General features: G+C 39.6%; 1 protein-coding gene across 4 annotated transcripts in view; it reads right to left on the reverse strand.

Moving 5' to 3' along the window:
* Positions 1–3358: 3358 nt before the first annotated feature.
* LOC149083197 (kynureninase-like) overlaps positions 3359–17260 on the reverse strand; it is a 42393-nt gene continuing 28491 nt past the window's right edge. For 3 of the 4 annotated variants that reach the window (XM_089236382.1, XM_089236380.1, XM_089236379.1), the window contains 11 exons: positions 15617–15699; positions 14702–14763; positions 14431–14502; positions 12395–12469; positions 8960–9106; positions 8505–8603; positions 7066–7204; positions 6884–6969; positions 6536–6772; positions 5686–5815; positions 3361–3689 (listed from right to left, as the gene is read on the reverse strand). In XM_089236382.1, the coding sequence (XP_089092508.1) occupies positions 3685–3689; positions 5686–5815; positions 6536–6772; positions 6884–6969; positions 7066–7204; positions 8505–8603; positions 8960–9106; positions 12395–12469; positions 14431–14502; positions 14702–14763; positions 15617–15699 (1135 nt within the window). In that variant the 3' untranslated portion in view covers positions 3361–3684. Of the gene's footprint in view, positions 3690–5685; positions 5816–6535; positions 6773–6883; positions 6970–7065; positions 7205–8504; positions 8604–8959; positions 9107–12394; positions 12470–14430; positions 14503–14701; positions 14764–15616; positions 15700–17260 lie in introns of all 4 variants that reach the window. The other variant, XM_089236381.1, reaches the window with a different exon arrangement.

Raw genomic sequence — 17260 nt, forward strand, 5'->3', positions numbered from 1 at the left:
ACGTATGAATGATGGTATAAGAGACCAAGAGAGTGACCATGTGAATGATCAATTGAATGACCGTATGAGTGACCAAGTGAGCGACCAAGTGAGTTGGACATTCACCCCCGGATATTTCCCACCCGACATTTCGTTCCTTGTATAAAAAATTAAATATTATGTGAGTTATGTCACTCATTTGGTCATGCACACAACTATGCAGTCATTCACATGGTCATTCACTTGGTAATTCATACGGCACTCAATCGCATGCTCATACAGTCAATTGCACACTCACTTGCCACTCATACAGTCAATTGCGCGCACACACACTTGTCACTCATACAGTCAATTGCACACTCACTTGTCACTCATACAGTCAATTTCACACTCACTTGTCACTCATACAGTCAATTGCACACTCACTTGTCACTCATACAGTCATTCACTCACTCATATGGTCACTCACCCACTTATATGGTCACTCTACTAGTCACTTGGTCACTCACCCACTTATATGGTCACTCTACTAGTCACTTGGTCACTCACCCTCATACGGTCAAGGCAAGCAAAATAGCAGGCGCGAAATTTCTGGAGGGGAAATGTCTTAGGGTGAAATTTCCGGATCTCGTTATGTTTTGACACATCAGTATGGATTTGCAATTCTTTCAGCTCTCGCTCCTCTTCGCTTGATTTTTCACTCGATAGTCCACTGATAATGTTCGAAATATAATACCGTTCAGAAATTTGAGAATTGAAGGGTGGAATGAAAAATAGCGTGAATAGCTGCGAATTACTTAGCAATTTAAAGTACTGTATACACATGGGTGTGACAGTTTTTCGATGTCGAACGCATCGTGCACTCAATGAATTCATTTTGTCGAAAAAAATCAACGGTGCTCATCAGTAGATTAATAAAATTTCGAAATTTCTGTCAAAATGGCTGCATCCGTTCGTTCTAGTATTAACGAGCGAGTGACAGAATGAGTGACCTACAGATAGAGTAAGTGACCTAGTGAGTGAGTGGGTGACCTAGTGAATGAGTGTTACGATGAGCGGTTCAGTGATAGACTAAGGTATCTAGTGAGAGAAAGAGTGACAGAATGGTTGACCTAGTGCATGTTACAAAGTGAGAGACCTAGTTAGTGAGTGATCTGGTAAATTGGTGATAAAATGAGCGACCTAGTCAGGGAGCAACAGAGTGAGTGACCTAGTTGGTGAGTAGGCAAGTGAGAGTGAGTGACCTAGTTGGTGAGTAGGCAAGTGAGAGTGAGTGACCTAGTTGGTGAGTAGGCAAGTGAGAGTGAGTGACCTAGTTGGTGAGTAGGCAAGTGAGAGTGAGTGACTATTTAGTGAGTAAACAAGTGTGAGGGTGAGTGACTAGTTAGTGAGTAAACAAGTGTGAGGGTGAGTGACTAGTTAGTGAGTAAACAAGTGTGAGAGTGAGTGACTATTTAGTGAGTAAACAAGTGTGAGGGTGAGTGACTAGTTAGTGAGTAAACAAGTGTGAGGGTGAGTGACTAGTTAGTGAGTAAACAAGTGTGAGAGTGAGTGACTAGTTAGTGAGTAAACAAGTGTGAGGGTGAGTGACTAGTTAGTGAGTGAGTGACCAGGTAATTCAGTGTATAACAGAATGAGTTGATGATAGAATGAGTGACCTAGTGAATTAATGACAAAGCGAGTGGCCTTTACATCCCACTAGGGACAGTGCCTGGGCCTCTACTGGCCTTAAAGTGGCCTAGGGAGTAAATGAGTGACCTAGAGACCAAGTGAGTGACGGACCTACTGAGAGGGTGAGCGACATTGAGTTAGTGATCTGGTGAGCATGTGAGTGAGTGATATAATGAGCAACCTAGAAAGTGATGTAATGAATGACCTAGGAACTGAGTGAGTGATAGAGTGAGCTACCTAGTGATTGACTGAGTGACCTTGCGAGTGAGTGAGTGAATGAGCCAGAGTAAGCTAGCTCTAGTGACAGGCTGGTTTCACTTATTCATTCATTCACTCGTTCACGTCGAACTGATGTCGATGAATTTTCCTAGCGGTGAATTTTCCTGGCGATGAATTTTTAATTCAAATATTTCACCGAATATTGCACTTAGAAGAGTCAATTTTTTTTGTTGCCCTCAGAAGGAACAGGGCAAAAACTTTCTAATTGGAAGTTAGGGAGCAGAATGAACATATAAAAATTTAAATTTTGTAACTTTTTCATTAATAATTTTTTTAATTTGAACGGCATTTAATACATCGTTTGTTGTAACATTTTTTCTAATTGAAAGATCTCTCAGAAATCGCCGGTTCAGGAAATAATCATTCGACAACGATAAGAGTGGATATCCTGTGTAAACTATAACCAATAGAAAAAAACTAATGCTCATTTTCATACCCACCTCCAATGACACACATTACAGTATTCAGTTATTTATTTTATTTATTTATTGGTCCTATATGGCTTTCTGAAAGAAAAAAAATTTTTGTTTTAGATAGGATTTTTTGATTAAGATTCCGATAAAAATCACGAGTCAACGACAAAAATAGAACTTTCCGGGGATTTGATATCCTGTACGAGAAAAGTTTTTACATCGGTTTGTGTCGGAAAAGTAAAGCCAGATTTATAAGATGTCGCTTGTGAATAATAACCGCTGCAAGAAAAACCATTGATTGAAACATTTGAAGAAATGCACACTTATCTTTCCCGAATTCCATAAAATTCAGAATTTTATTATTAACAAGAGCGGTTTTTGTTGCCAACATGTTCTTCCACGCAGATTAATCATTATGTATTATTATATCATAGTCATTATTTATATCATAATCATTATGTATTATTATATCATAGTCATTATTTATATCATAGTCATTATTTATATCATAATCATTATGTTATTATTAAAAATATATCCATAAATCTGATAATAATGTACAGTGGTGAAAGAAATTTAACAGTTTCTTTTTTTCCCCTTAAAATGTGATGCGGCACGACAACTGAAATTCCAGGAAATTTCCTTAAGTCAGGGAATCGTCCCATCACTAAAGACCGTTAAACACGTCCATGTTTACCCGACAGGTGTGCCTGCAAACACGAACGCGTATTAGCGGCCTTTAACCCTTTCGCTACCACTAGGACATACTGCGAGCTATTTCCTGTGGGCATTTTTTTATTTTATTAATGTCTTTCGCAAAACTGATTTGAATAAAAATAACCTGGTTATTAATTGCATTTTAACCATTGTTATTACTCCAATACCACTACGACACACGTGTCCCACCCCACTAAAAAACACTAATGAGGGACATAGGGCCCCCCCCTCTGATTTCCCCCATGATTTTTTTTGTTCCACCAGCATATTATCGATATTAGTATTTTCTAGTAGATTTGTTAAAAACACCAATTTTTTTTTTTTTTCTCAAAAAATAGAAAAAAACATTTAAAAAATTGATAGTGAGAGGGTTAAATAACATCTTATCGTAAACCAACGTGGTTACGAAAAATTCACGTCAAATGAAGTAAAACATTTTCTGTCGTATAATCCATAAATACGAATTTCATTCACCTACAATTATACTACGGATTATACGCAGGAAAATACAAGAAACTTTTCAGCTGTACATGTATCTATACACACAAAATGTTCGTCCACGAATGTATCTACAAGTTTCCTCGGTGACAGTCCACATGATTCCTATAGGAGTTGGCACAATCATTCAATCTGAAAAAGGAAAAATGAAATATCGATTACAATTAATTTTTAATTGCTTTAGAAAACAGTTACTTAAGTTTCTGTCAAAATTAGTCCATTTATATATATATATATACGTCCTTTTCAAAAAAATTAGAACACCCCGGAAATTTACGAGAGCAGTTCATGAAATGCTCAAACTGAAAAGCCCAAATTAAGGGTACGGTTGTAAAATTTGTATTTTCATCTTCTAAGAGGTTCTTCTTGAGTATCGGTGGCATAAAAATTTGGATACAGTAGACTAAATGTTTCTTAAAGCATCAAATTACTTTTTCCTCTTTGTTTCAAAAAATTTGGACATCTCGAAAGTTGTTTTAAAAATATTTACTACTAGAAAATGTGACATGAAACGGACGATTACATGAATATCTCGATGCAAATTTACTTGATCAAATTCGCGTCTTATGTCTTTCCTCGTTATGCGTGTAAACCCAGAATTGTTGAATCTTCGCAATACGAGTAGAAAAAGGGGACATTTCTCCAAACTGGTAGGACAGTATGAGGAAACACGTGCCGATATCGTACGAATACATTGTACTGTGGCCATCTTTGGCCTTGACCATGGATTTTATCCATCAAGACATTGAATTGATGAGTCTCTAGTTCAGATCTGAATCGGACCTAAACCTTAAATCCCATCGCCGCTATTTTAAAGCCAATGGCAGCTTGTTTGCAATCGATTAGCTTTTTTTTAGCACTACTCCACAATCCCTTGGTAGGATCAGAATCAGGTACAATCATCAGATATCACGAAACCCCCGAAGTATCAATAATGTCAGATGGGTATTGCCGAATTATTGATCCAGTCTGCGTTTTCTATCTTCAAATGAAGTTTTCAGCAGCTGGAACAAAAGAAATAGACCAATGAATACGAAAACTTCTCTGGATGGAGGTGTACATTAGACTTTCTACTTTTTGGTTTTCGAAGTTGAAAACTTATATGGAGAAGGAAGTCTCATTTGCTATCAACATTATGCTATGTGAGTTTACTGCAACATCGATATAGCTTCTAAGACATAGTCCTTGATGCCAAATAAGATTTCCATCTCCATACAAACCTTCATCTTCTAGAATCAAAAGGTAGAGAGCCTAATGTTCACTTCCATAAAGAGAAATACCCCTTCTGATTCATTATCTATATTTTTTGGCTCCAGCAGCTGAAGACTTTGTTTGAAAATGGAAAATGCAGATCAAATCAAGAACTGATCAAGTCCATCAGACATCATCGATACTTTGGTGGTTTCGTGATATCTGATGATTGTATGCACCTAATGCTAATCCTACCAAGAGATTGTGAAGTCGTACTAATCAATTGCAAACCAGCTGCTCTCGGCTCTAAAATAGTGGCGATTGGATTCATGGTTGAAGTCCGATCCAGATCTGCGCTGGAGTCATAAATTCAAGGTCTTCTTGATAAATAAAATCCATGGTCAAGGCCAAAGATGGCCACAGTACAACGTATTTGTACGATATCACCATGTGTTTCATCATACCAATTGCGTTTGCAGAAATGTCCCGTTTTTCTACCCGTATTGCGAAGATTGAACGATTCTGGGTTTACACGAATAACGAAGAAAGACATAAAACACGAATTCGATCAAGTTGACGTAAATTTGTATCAATATATAATCATGTATCCGTTTTCATTCCCGTTTCACACAAGTCACAATATTCATAATCCGTGTTTCAAGTCACATGTTCTAATTTTTTGAAATAAAGACGAAAAAGCAATTTGACACTTTAAGAAACATTCAATCCACTGTATGAAAATTTTTATGCTATCGATACTCAAAAAGAACCTCTTAGAAGATGAAAACACAAATTATACAACCGTAACCTTACTTTGGGCTTTCTAGCTTGAGCTTTTCGTGAACTGCTCTCGTAAATTTCTGGGGGTGTTCTAATTTTTTGAGAAGGACTCTGCTATTAGTCCATAACATTAATAATTAATGTAATAAGAACAAACCATATCTATTGTCGTAAACAGCAGAATCGAAAATTTCTTTCAACACTCGAACAAAATGATAGACATCCGTGAACTTGTTGTACAGAGGAACGGGTGTCACTCGGATCACAGATGGCAATCTGATGTCACACTGCAATAGAAAATCCAGTTAGAATTTATAAGACGAAAATACCATAAAGTATAAGTGCAAGAAATATCGTTTGATCCCCATTACGTACAGGCTTTTGGCAACAAATTTGGACGAATTTATTTGAAGTATCGGCGACAAATCTCAAAAAAACTGGTTTCCTTGTCAAGTTACTATAAGTTAAATAATTAATTAAGCTCTCGTCTTCTTCATGGTTTCCCGCAATTCCAGAGATGTTGATGGCAAGAGGGTTGCTTAACCCTTCCAGCGGCAATCGTTTTTTTTTAAAACCTCTCGTATCGGCAATCCCGAGATATATCGGTTTCTTAAAACTCTCTCATATTAGTAACCTCGAGTCCAGATACCATTGCAAGTTTTCTTCTCCCGATAACGTGCTTTCCCCCACCCCCCGTCCTGTCAATCAACTGTCAATGGGCGGAGCCAGCTTCTGTTCAAAGCCTGATGACGGGGAGAGAAAGGATGATTTATCTTTCTTTTCGAGGTTGTCGTCATGCTTACAGCATAAAAATAGAGCCACTGTGGTGGTGGAGGGTCATAGTGACGGACTCACATCGGGAGAGCCCGGGTTCGAATCCCACTTTCTCCACAATGGTGATCGGCTGAAGTTGGTTTTCTGTAAAAAAAAGCACGTCGTGCCAAAACATACCTTAGTCGAGATTTTGTTTTTCAAATTGATTTGATAAAAAATGAAAGTAAACTTACCACGACGCCCCTTTTTTTCAATTCGTCTTCTATGGTGGCGAGTGGAATTGAACTTTTAAGGCTAAGCTGACATCCGCGGTCACTGGGATTGGCAGGAGTAATGATCGACAGGTGAGGGATTTCCCTGCCAGCCTTGTCCGTCTTCGCCGAGAAGGTCTTCTTCAGGAGGTGCTCCAAGTAGCCCGTCAGTCTCCTCTGCTTCCTAAGCAACGCATCCATCCCAGCTTCATTGAAAACCTAATTCGGAGGAGAGAGAAAAAATAGCAAGACGTGTATTTTCTCGTTCAAAACTGCATTGAATTGAATCGGTATTTTGCAGAAAAATAAGAAGGAGCCGTGAACACTCACGTCGAGATTGGCCAAGACCATTACAGCAAGAAACGGAGAAGGATTGCTTATCTTGAACCTGTCTGCTCCAGAAGCTGGAATGAACTCTGCAAAACAGAAAAAAATGAATATTTAACGGCAAAAACAGCACAAAGAAATTCGTCTCTTCCTCCCCCCCCCCCACATTGAAACTGAATAATTACCTCTTTCCATGTCGAATTTCTTCATGGGATCCACTCCCCACCATCCTCTGAGCATCGGGTAAGTGTTCGACATTCCATTCTCCGTGAACTTGCTGTGCACAAAGACTCCAGACAAGCTGCCGGCACCACAATTCATGTACTAAGGAATGTTAGGGAAGAGTGTATTGTACGAGTACAGTAATTTATACAGGGTGTCACAAAAAGGACTCTCCTATTTTAAAATGAAATAACTCGAGAACGGTGATCGATAGAAGAATAAAACAAGCATTATGTTCATTCCGAACGCCGTAAAAATTCTGATACAGAAGTTTCAAAATTAGTTACAAATATTGCCGACAGGGAGGGGCACTGTATGCTGTAATCACAATTTGAAGTCCGAGAAATTGGCTATAAACTGTTCTTCACAAGCATTCGTCGCAATCACATCACAATAGATTAAAAAAATGTGCACCTTTCGCAGCACAGAGAAGGCGCAAACGAAGGATGAAAATTTTCAATCACTCTCTGCAGTGCGGCAAACGATCACTACTGAACGGTACGTCGCAGTTGTGGAACAGTTTGTCGCTTGGGTTGGAGGATCGAATAGGCAGTTCATGGTTCGTGCAAGATGGGGGCCCCAACAACGCAGTACCACAACAGTTTTAACAGTTCTTGCCTTTCTTGAGGAACGCTTCGAGGATAAAGTCATATCGTGCTATTAACTATTCCACATTTACTGGAACAGGCATGGGGGGGGGGGATTGGCCTCCATACTCACCCCTGGGACTACACACTGCATAGGCGGAGATAGACTTGGAAGTCTGGGGGGGGGCACGATCATTATTGCTGGGAGGGGCACGATGATGATGATGTCAATTCATATATACGACGCTGGGGGGGGGGGGGGGCATCTCCACCCATGATTCACTGAGACAAATTGAAGAATACTGTTTTCCGGAACAATCCTGTAACACTGGGTGAGCTTCAAGCTTTCATCTGGGAGGCATGTGCGTTCATTTCCGTGGAGGCACTACAGAGTGACTGAAAATTTCATTCTTCGTTTGCGCCCTCTTTGTGCGGCTAAAGGTTTCACATTTTTGAATCTATTTTGATGTGATTACAACGACTGCTTGTGAAGGACAGTATATAGCCTATTTCTCGGACTCTAAACTGCGATAACTGCCCACAGCGCTCGCCCCTTCCCCCGTCGGCAATATATGGAAGTAATTTTGAAACTTCTGTATCAGATTTTTACGGCTTTCAGAATATAAACATACCGTTTGTTTTATTCTTGTATCGATCACCGTTCCCGAGTTGTTTCATTTTAAAATCAAGGAGTCCTTTGTGGACACCCTATATTTTCATTTCTTTTTTCAAATTCCTCAAATCAATACTTGCTTGAATTTACCGGAATTACAAATCAATTATAAATTTTGAAATGGCTTCTTCAATCATCTCACCTTATACGTACACCACAGACCGAAGTCTACGTTCCATTCGTGTAACCGAAGTTTCACGTTGCCAGCCGCATGCGCAAGATCGAAACCTACCATGCAACCCTGTGAAAACATTGACATTTTATTAAAGTTTTTCATTTATCATTTTAAAAAAAAACATTGTACGTACTCGTACATTATGCGCAGCTCTTTCTGATATCCGAAAAATTAAAAATTTCGATAACGGTACGAAAAATCCAGCTAGAGAGTCCAATGCGACCTGCTTAAGAATTATTATCACAAAATATACTGTAGATCTATCTACCAATCAATTTTATGTATAGAAAAGTTCTCACTCTTGGATATTAGAAGAATGGGGGGGGGGGGTCATTAAAAAAGTGAGAGACGGTAACAAGAAAATATAGCCGCCAGGGGGAGGGGGTGACGGGAATAAAAGCGTTAAGAAACCACTGTCTTACGTGTTTATGTCCGATATCCGTAATGGTCTTCATGTCCAGCAACTGACCCGTGTAGTAATGCACGCCTTCGAGGAAAATCAGGCTGATATTATTGCCTTCCTTCTCGATGGTGGAGATGATGTCTCTCGGATTGAGCAGATCTTCGCCCTACAAATGAATCCAAACCAAAAGACAAAAGTTAGCGTTTAGGAATATTGCACGTACCTATATTTTAATGGTAAATGTAATAAGTCCTCTTTCCCCTGTGCCAATCATTTTCTACAATTTGGGGAAGGGCGCGCGGACGCAATCTGTTCTCTCCCCCCCCCCCCTCTCTCTACGGCCTGACAGAACTAAAGAAATCTATGGAAAATTTTTATAGCGGAAATTTACTGGTTTGGGGCCGTTCAAGTATTACGTCAGAAAATTTTTTAGCCATTTTTGACCCCCCTCCCTCCTTGTCAGAAAAATTTCGTCAGCTCTGCCCCTACCTCCTAACACACAAGGGAGGCATAGGGAGAACTCGTGCTTCCCCCCCCCCCCCAGACGATCACAAATTTATTTTTTAATGCAAAAAGTACTTTTAAAAAATTAAAATTTCGAAAGGAGAAAATACCTTTATTATATGTTATTATAACCAATTTCTTTTAATGTTAATGCTATTTGAAGGCTAATAACTCAACGTCTTTTCAAGAAATTCATTGCGGCCTACCCTCAAAGCCATATATGATAAACCCTTCACCTGCCGACCAAATGTGGCCTGGGGGGGTTATCTGATGTGGCTTGGCCACCAAACGTAATTTTGTAAAAATGAACTAAGCAGCACATTTATAGATCACTTAAGTGACCATGACACAATTCCAGAGCATTTAAGCCGCCCGTGGCACATTTTCTGATCACAGGCCCCGATGGGATCCCAATCATATCCTAAAATCCTGCGCCGTTGAAAAATTTGCGACTACTATCTCATTATCTTCAACGTCTCACTGAATACTACTAATCTACCCAATGACTGGAAAATTAATAAGATAATTCCCATCCATAAATCTGGTTCACTGTCCCACCCTCTAAATTTTAGACCAATCGCAATCACCTCCTCTTGCTGCAAGCTCTTTGAACACTTAATTGCCAAGAATATCCGTACCCACCTCGATTCGATTAACCTTTTCTTCCCTAACCAACATGGATTTCGATCATCGTTATCTGTATCTACCCAATTAACACTTTTCATATATGACTTAACAGACTCCATTGACAAAAACTTCCAATCCGATATCGTTTTCCTAGATTTTTCCAAAGCATTTGACAGGGTGCCCCATAATAAACTTCTACTAAAACTTTCAAACCTTGGTCTAAATGCTCAACTGCTGAAATGGGTGGAGGCCTTCCTTATTAACCGTAGTAAGTTTGTCTCGTACAAGAGCCAGAACTCTTCTTTTCTTCATGTCAAATCTGGCACACCCCAGGGCTCGGTCCTCTCGCCATTATTATTTCTAATTTACATAAATGATCTACCCGACTCCATAAACTGCCGCATCAGACTCTTCACTGATGACTGTGTCATCTATGAAACAGTGTCCAATTTTTCCGACCAAGAATTTCTCCAACACAACCTTAATATTATTTCCAAATGGTGCTCAACCTGGGAATTACCCCTCAATTTCTGAAAAACTGTTTTTATGAAAGTTACTCGTAAAAGAATCCCCCACGACTTCCCCTATTCTATAAACGACTCTTTGATCTCTGAGGTTTCCCATTATAAATACCTGGGCATTATAATCTCTTCCGATCTCCGCTGGAACCTTCACGTTGATTATATCTTTAATGTCTCTAAAAACTTTTTTCCTTCACCGTAATCTAAAATACTCCACCCGTCATGTCCGTCACTTGTGCTACCAGACGTACAAATACTCCCTGCTCTCTCTTATGCCTGCGAAGTCTGGGATCCCCCACAACCAAACCAACATAGACAAATTAGAATCTATCCAAAATAAGTCCACTCGTTTCATTTTTAACAGTTGGTCTTCATCTGTCTCCATAACGGAACTCAATATCCAACAGCTCTCCTCTCTTCGAATTATTTCTCGTTCAACTTTTCTTTACAAAATCCTCCATGGGTTTTTTAATATATTGATACTTCCAATATTCTAATCAAACCTGCACATTTCTTTGTTAGACTCAATCATTCCCAAAAATTACAGCCCATATTTGCCTTTTCAGATTGTCACAAATTTTGCTTTTCCCAAGAACTATTATCGACTGGAACAACGTACCATCAAGTATTGTAGATTGCACCACGATTTCCGAATTCTCTCGTACCATCAATCATCACTTTCGCCATATATAAAATCCGCATCCTCTTGTATAGGCCTCGGCCAATCAATATTGAATAAATAAATAAATAAACTTAAGTAGGTCCGGGGCACATTTTCTGATCACTTAAGTAGGCCCGGGCACATTCCCATATATTACTTAAGTGATCTGCGACATAATTACGGATTACTTGAGTGATGCGTGGCACAGTTCCAGAGCATTTAAGCGGGCCGAACGCAACAGACACATTTCCAGATCACTTAGATCCGCGAAATATTTAGAGATCACTAAACTGGCTCTATAGAGGACTTATATAGGGGGAATGTTGGTTCCGGTGCCCACAAACTAGGGAAATGTTTTCCTCATAAGATGCCATTAAGTATATTTCATATTTTTATAAAGGGTTGTTGATGACGTAAGCATCATCCAATTCCCCCCCCCCCCCTCGGCAAATCGGAAACCCCCCTCCATCGATGGCGACGTAATACTCGAATGACCACTTTTGAAATTAGCGCGTAATCAAAAATTTATCACACATATAGTGCTGCCATCTGTCATAATGGAACCACATCCTAAACAAGAGAAGAGGATGGACTGACAACGGAAGAATATTATAAAGGAGAAAAATAAATTACTCATATTGAATACTTTCAAAATAAAACCCAATTATTATTTGGCCACAAAAGAACGGTGCTGTCTTAACCTATGGGCCCCACCCGGTCCGAAGGCCTATAGTCTGATATGGACGTGAAACTCTGGGAGGGGGTCAGATGATGATTGCTGGGGGAGCAGGATGATGATGATGATGATGCCAGTTCATATATACGCATATACAGTATATTAGATCATTAGGCTCTACGTTTGACGCTGGGGGGGGGGGGCGTATCCCCAGCCATGCGAAGGTCTCGAGAGAAGAGGGGCGTCACGAACGCGATTGAACATGTACTTTTTAAACTCAAGATGGGCGATATTAGAGTGGTTTTTTGCATTTATTTATTTATTTACATTAATTTTTATTTTTTTGCCGTAAAAAGCAAATAAAAAACTCTTCGGGGGGGATGAATCCCACGTAAGCTGATGGCTTGTCGTCATATTTTTGAATTTAAAGGTGTAAATGATGTAAAAAATATATAATAGACTTACTTCTCTGGGTCTTACAAATATGATGCTTTCATCAGGGTCGTAGCCCCTCAGTCGGACTTGGCTTTCAACTGCATACTAATACCACGGACCAAAAGAAAAGACAAATCGTCAGACACAATGAATAAGTAGTAATAAACCAGTAGTTAATAAACCAATTAATACAAAGTTTTGCGAAAGAAAGTCTATCGTCACCTTATAATGAAAACCTCGTACATCAAAAATCCCCAACTTAACAGGAAGAGCAAAAGAAAAAAAAAGGAATGGGGCGTCCCATTGAATAATACACAGAAGGGGGGGAGGGGGTTCACTTTTTTCTCTATGCAGAGCAGATCGTTGCTGAATTTTTTTTTTCAAAAGCTGTAACCTGCGCGAAAGATATGATGTTTTCTCGATCTAAAACTGTAGAAAAATAATTTTCGGAAAAAAATTGATGTACGACGTTTTCATTAATGGTAAATTGTCTCGCAAAAAGGTTCATTCGGATTGTGGTCATTTGAATCAAAAAGAAACTACAACTTATTCTTTATTAATGCAATCGATAAATTTATTATTGATTATTACAGGGCCGCAACTAGGGGGGTGCAGGCGGGTCTGGTGTCCCGGACTAGAGGGGGCGCAAATTTGACTCTTTAACCTCTCCTTCGACATTACGAGGAGACGCCAAACTGCGTACTTGCCCCGGCTGACCAAGCATCTAGTTGTGGCCCTGCAAGGCCTTTCACACGAAGTGGTAAATAAATACTGTAAATATTCAACTCATGAATGCTCATTGAAATTCTACGACTAGGTACTCCAGTCGAAACAGCGATACTTATACAACATAAAAATTCAAACATTTAACCATCTTCACGTCAAAATATGGCACACAGACGACTACAGCAGCAAGAACACGAAACAAGCGCAACTCTCACAACATAAATACGTTATCAGCCACACATACACTTAGGACACAAATTCCGACACGTACCGATCCGTTAGAAATTCCGCAGAGGAATGTGTTGGAGGTGCATTTACGGTAAAGTAAAACAGTGCTGTCTCATCCTTTCCCGATTCATCTTCCGGTCAAAACAGCGCCTTTTCATCCTCAGCTGGTGAAAAGCGCTCCGTTTTAATCTCCTCCCTTTCATCTCTCCTTTTCTTTCTTCGCATCAACATAAAGAATGGAGAAGACAATGGTGAAAAATGGGGAAAATAATGAAGAAGACATGTGTAGATATTTCTGCAGCAGAATCTGGTCCAGGGCTGGACAAATCGTAAAAGGATCGTGGCACCAGAAAAAAGGTTTTAGGCACGAAAAAAGTTTTTACCCAAAGAAAAAGGTCCAAAATAATGTTTCTTATGACTTTTTCAGGGCATAGTAACAATCTTTCACGTTGGCAGATATGCTGCTATAAATTTCAAACATTTTGTGCTGCTCTCAGCCTTTAATTTAGCAACTACACAAAGAAAATTTTAGGCTCCAATACCAATTCTTTTAGTAGCCATGGTGACCTGACGCCTGGGATTTGTCCAGCCTCGTCTAGTGCGAAAGTGCGTGCTGAAGACAACTTGTGAGCACCGTGGTGCTCTTCAAAGTACTAATGCGAATGATTTCATACTAGCCAGGCCTTGCTCGTTATTCGAATTGAACTCCAAGCGCTCATGAATGCCGGTCGTGATTTATATATTCATACATTGGTGCCCCTCTTATAATAAGAGCACCGGTGCTCTCGATTCGATAACTCCATGGTTAAGATGCTAATACATGAAGGGGTGGCTGGCTGGGTAGTTAGAATGGAACCCATGAAACAGAACTGGTATTTAAGATCTGAGGACCGCAATTGGCTGTCCGCACAACATTCCAAAAATACATTCATTTATCACACTCACTGCTAATTTATAAAAGTAGATTGCCACACACATTCTGAACAAAAACATCTCTGAACACCAGAGAAAGTAAGAAAAATAATGTGTGAAAAACAAGCTTCGCAGGGACCTTAAAGGCTAGGAGGAAAAAATTAAACATGAATTGTGACAAATCGGAAATCGCAACTCACGAGATCGGAGGGAAAGCCATGCTCCATCATCAGGATCTTGTGACGGTTTCCGTTCGGCTTGTAAAATGAGGTCTTTAAATAAAGCATAAGACAAATTAGGAACATCATTTTTCACATTACGAAATTCAATACAAAATTACTATAATATCACGAGATCTTTGTATTTTTCCTGTCGATATTAGCGAAGATGAAACTAAAAGTTTTGCGAGTAATCAGAGAGGTATATTCATGTCCAAAAAAATTGGAAATAATGAGTGTCATTCATACTCACCAACATCAAGTGTATATTCACGGTTAAACCATTCATCATGGCAATTTCTTCCGATTTCGCTCCTGCAAAATCATTCGAAAATCATCACGTGGCGCAAATATGAAAGTTGATATCACAGTTTCATCACGCAAACTTTCAATCATCTGTACAGGCTGTCATAGCCCTTCTGGATGGTGAATATGTTTTACATTAATTAATTCTAAATCTTTCTGTATGTGTGAAAATGAATAAACTAGATTTTTGAAATGAAAAAATAAAAAAATACAATTCCGTGAACAGCTCTTTGTTTTCAGTTTGAATTCGGTAAAAAGAGGTGCAGACCACAGTCGGGCCGCCACTAGGGAAGGGCAGGGTGAACTGGTGCGCCTCGGGAGCTGGACCAAGAAGGGCATCGAGTTTGCTCTTTTTTCGCAAACGGTTAAGGAGTGGGGTGCTAAAATAGATAATGGCCCCGTGCAACAGAGCGAATTTTCGTTTCTTAGTCGCGGCCTTGCAGACCAGTGTGGGACACATGCCCAGGGCCTAAAAATTATTCACCATATTTATTTTCGCATTTAGTTGAATTCTAGAATGATGTTTTTGCAATAAAATTTAACTCTGACAAAATAAAATTTAACATGCGTGACGAACCGTAAAATAAGCAAACACTTCAGCATACAGAATCTGTTTTGAATGCATTTAGGCCTACATATAATTTTCATATAACAATGCTCTGTAACAATTCCTCAAAAAATGTCTTGTGGAGAGGAAAATTTATAAAATTTTCAGGGTCTGAACTTGTGAGGAACGGGTCCTGTGGTGCTTAATTTTTTCAACAGAAGCGTATAAATGACTATTATTTGCGTTTTCTAGGTGCGCCTTTAGGTATTCATTATATCGAGCATGATGAAAAAAGGTTTATACTCGTCAACTTACCCACGACGTGAGCCATCTTCTCTTTCAATGGAATGTCACAGTAGGCCACAGGCAGGCAGCCGTGAAAATGGGAATGGACACCTCTACGGAAAAAAAAACAAAAAGAAAGACCATATACAATACTGTAGTCTCCAAGTTTCTATTTTTATGTGGAAAAATTTCCGGAAAAAATATTGGGAAAAACAAATTTTTCTTTCTTCTAAAATTAAATTGAATTAATTTTAAAAAAATTGAACCATCTTGAATCTTTTCAAATAGCTGTGAAATGCTTCTGCTTTTTCCGTGGTTCCACAATTTCAAGGCACAAATCCCCCTTCCACGAAATCTCATCCCGACAAATAACAGACTTTTCCATTGACAGTTTCGTTTTCAGGAGATAGATGGTATCAGGGCCACAATAAGAGCAGCACAAAGGGGGGGGGGGGCGGGAGCAAGTGGGCCTGGTGCCCAAAGCTACTACTACACCGTACACATGTACCTCGTTCCATATTCCTCCGCGGAACCCTAAACGAACTGGTACATGTTTGAATGTACGTGTAATGGAACCTAACGTGAAATTTGCTTCTGTGTAATGCTTGTTACGTGCAATGCTGCCATCTGCCACCAGTTTTTTCTAACTATGAGTGAAGTGTAATGATTGAATAATTGTATCGTTGCAGGTCTGTTGCTCTCTGTGGCGAGATCGGCTCGCATTTGCGCATCGAAATTGAGAACCACAGGAAACCAACTTCAGCCGACCACTACTGCGGAAACGGTGGGGTTCGAACCCGGATCTTCGCGATGCGAATCCGTCACTATGACCATTCGACCACCGCAGCGGCAGGCTACTACTATTACTACTTAACCGTACATGCAACTCGTAAACATTGCTCTACGGAATTTCTAACGAATCGGTACATGTCATGATGTGTGTTCTGAGTGTATGTGTGGCCCTAACGTATTTATGCTGTCGAGTTACACTTGTTTCGTGTTCATGCTGCCATCTGTCTTGGACCAGCGGACCACCAATGATTTGGAACGTATACATGTATAAAATCGATTCTGTGTGCATGTTTTCTGCATCTGCTTTTTTTACCATTAAAACCTAGGAATGTAGTATTGAGTTTTTACACGTGTAGTCGAAAGTATCACCCAACCCCTCCTCCATTAGAAAGAAAAAAATAACGTTTCCCTCATACGTCATTTCAGTGAGAAGATAACGAATTAGCGTTGTTATTATTCATTCGACACGAAATGTGTCGAAAAACAATACGCGTATTTACACATTGCGAGTGATAATCGCTATCTCTAAGGCTATCGGATAAAGAGATCTGGGCCAAAGTCAAGTAAGAAAATTATCTTACTTAAATACTTGATCCCCCCCCCCTCGTACATTTCAAGTATCAAAATGTTTCGTAATTTCATTTCAAAATTTCTGTCCATTTGTTTTTCGTGTTTTTGTCAGGCTGTAACGGATCAATCCACTAATGTGAACTATGTTTGTCATTCCAACATGTTACGTCCTATTATGAGACATCGAATGCGTCGTATAGCGTGTAATGTTCTTGTAGAGCAGCAATTATGAGTCGGGTCATTTTTGTCGGGGGGGGGGGGGGCGTTATTTTGCCGTCACCTCCACTGTGGAAGTTGACCATTTTATGATGG

This window comes from Pholcus phalangioides, unplaced genomic scaffold, assembly GCF_987345545.1.
Source record: "Pholcus phalangioides strain wild (caught in Gottingen) unplaced genomic scaffold, Ppha-v1.0 ptg000009l_1, whole genome shotgun sequence".
NCBI classification, from domain to species: Eukaryota; Metazoa; Arthropoda; class Arachnida; order Araneae; family Pholcidae; genus Pholcus; species Pholcus phalangioides.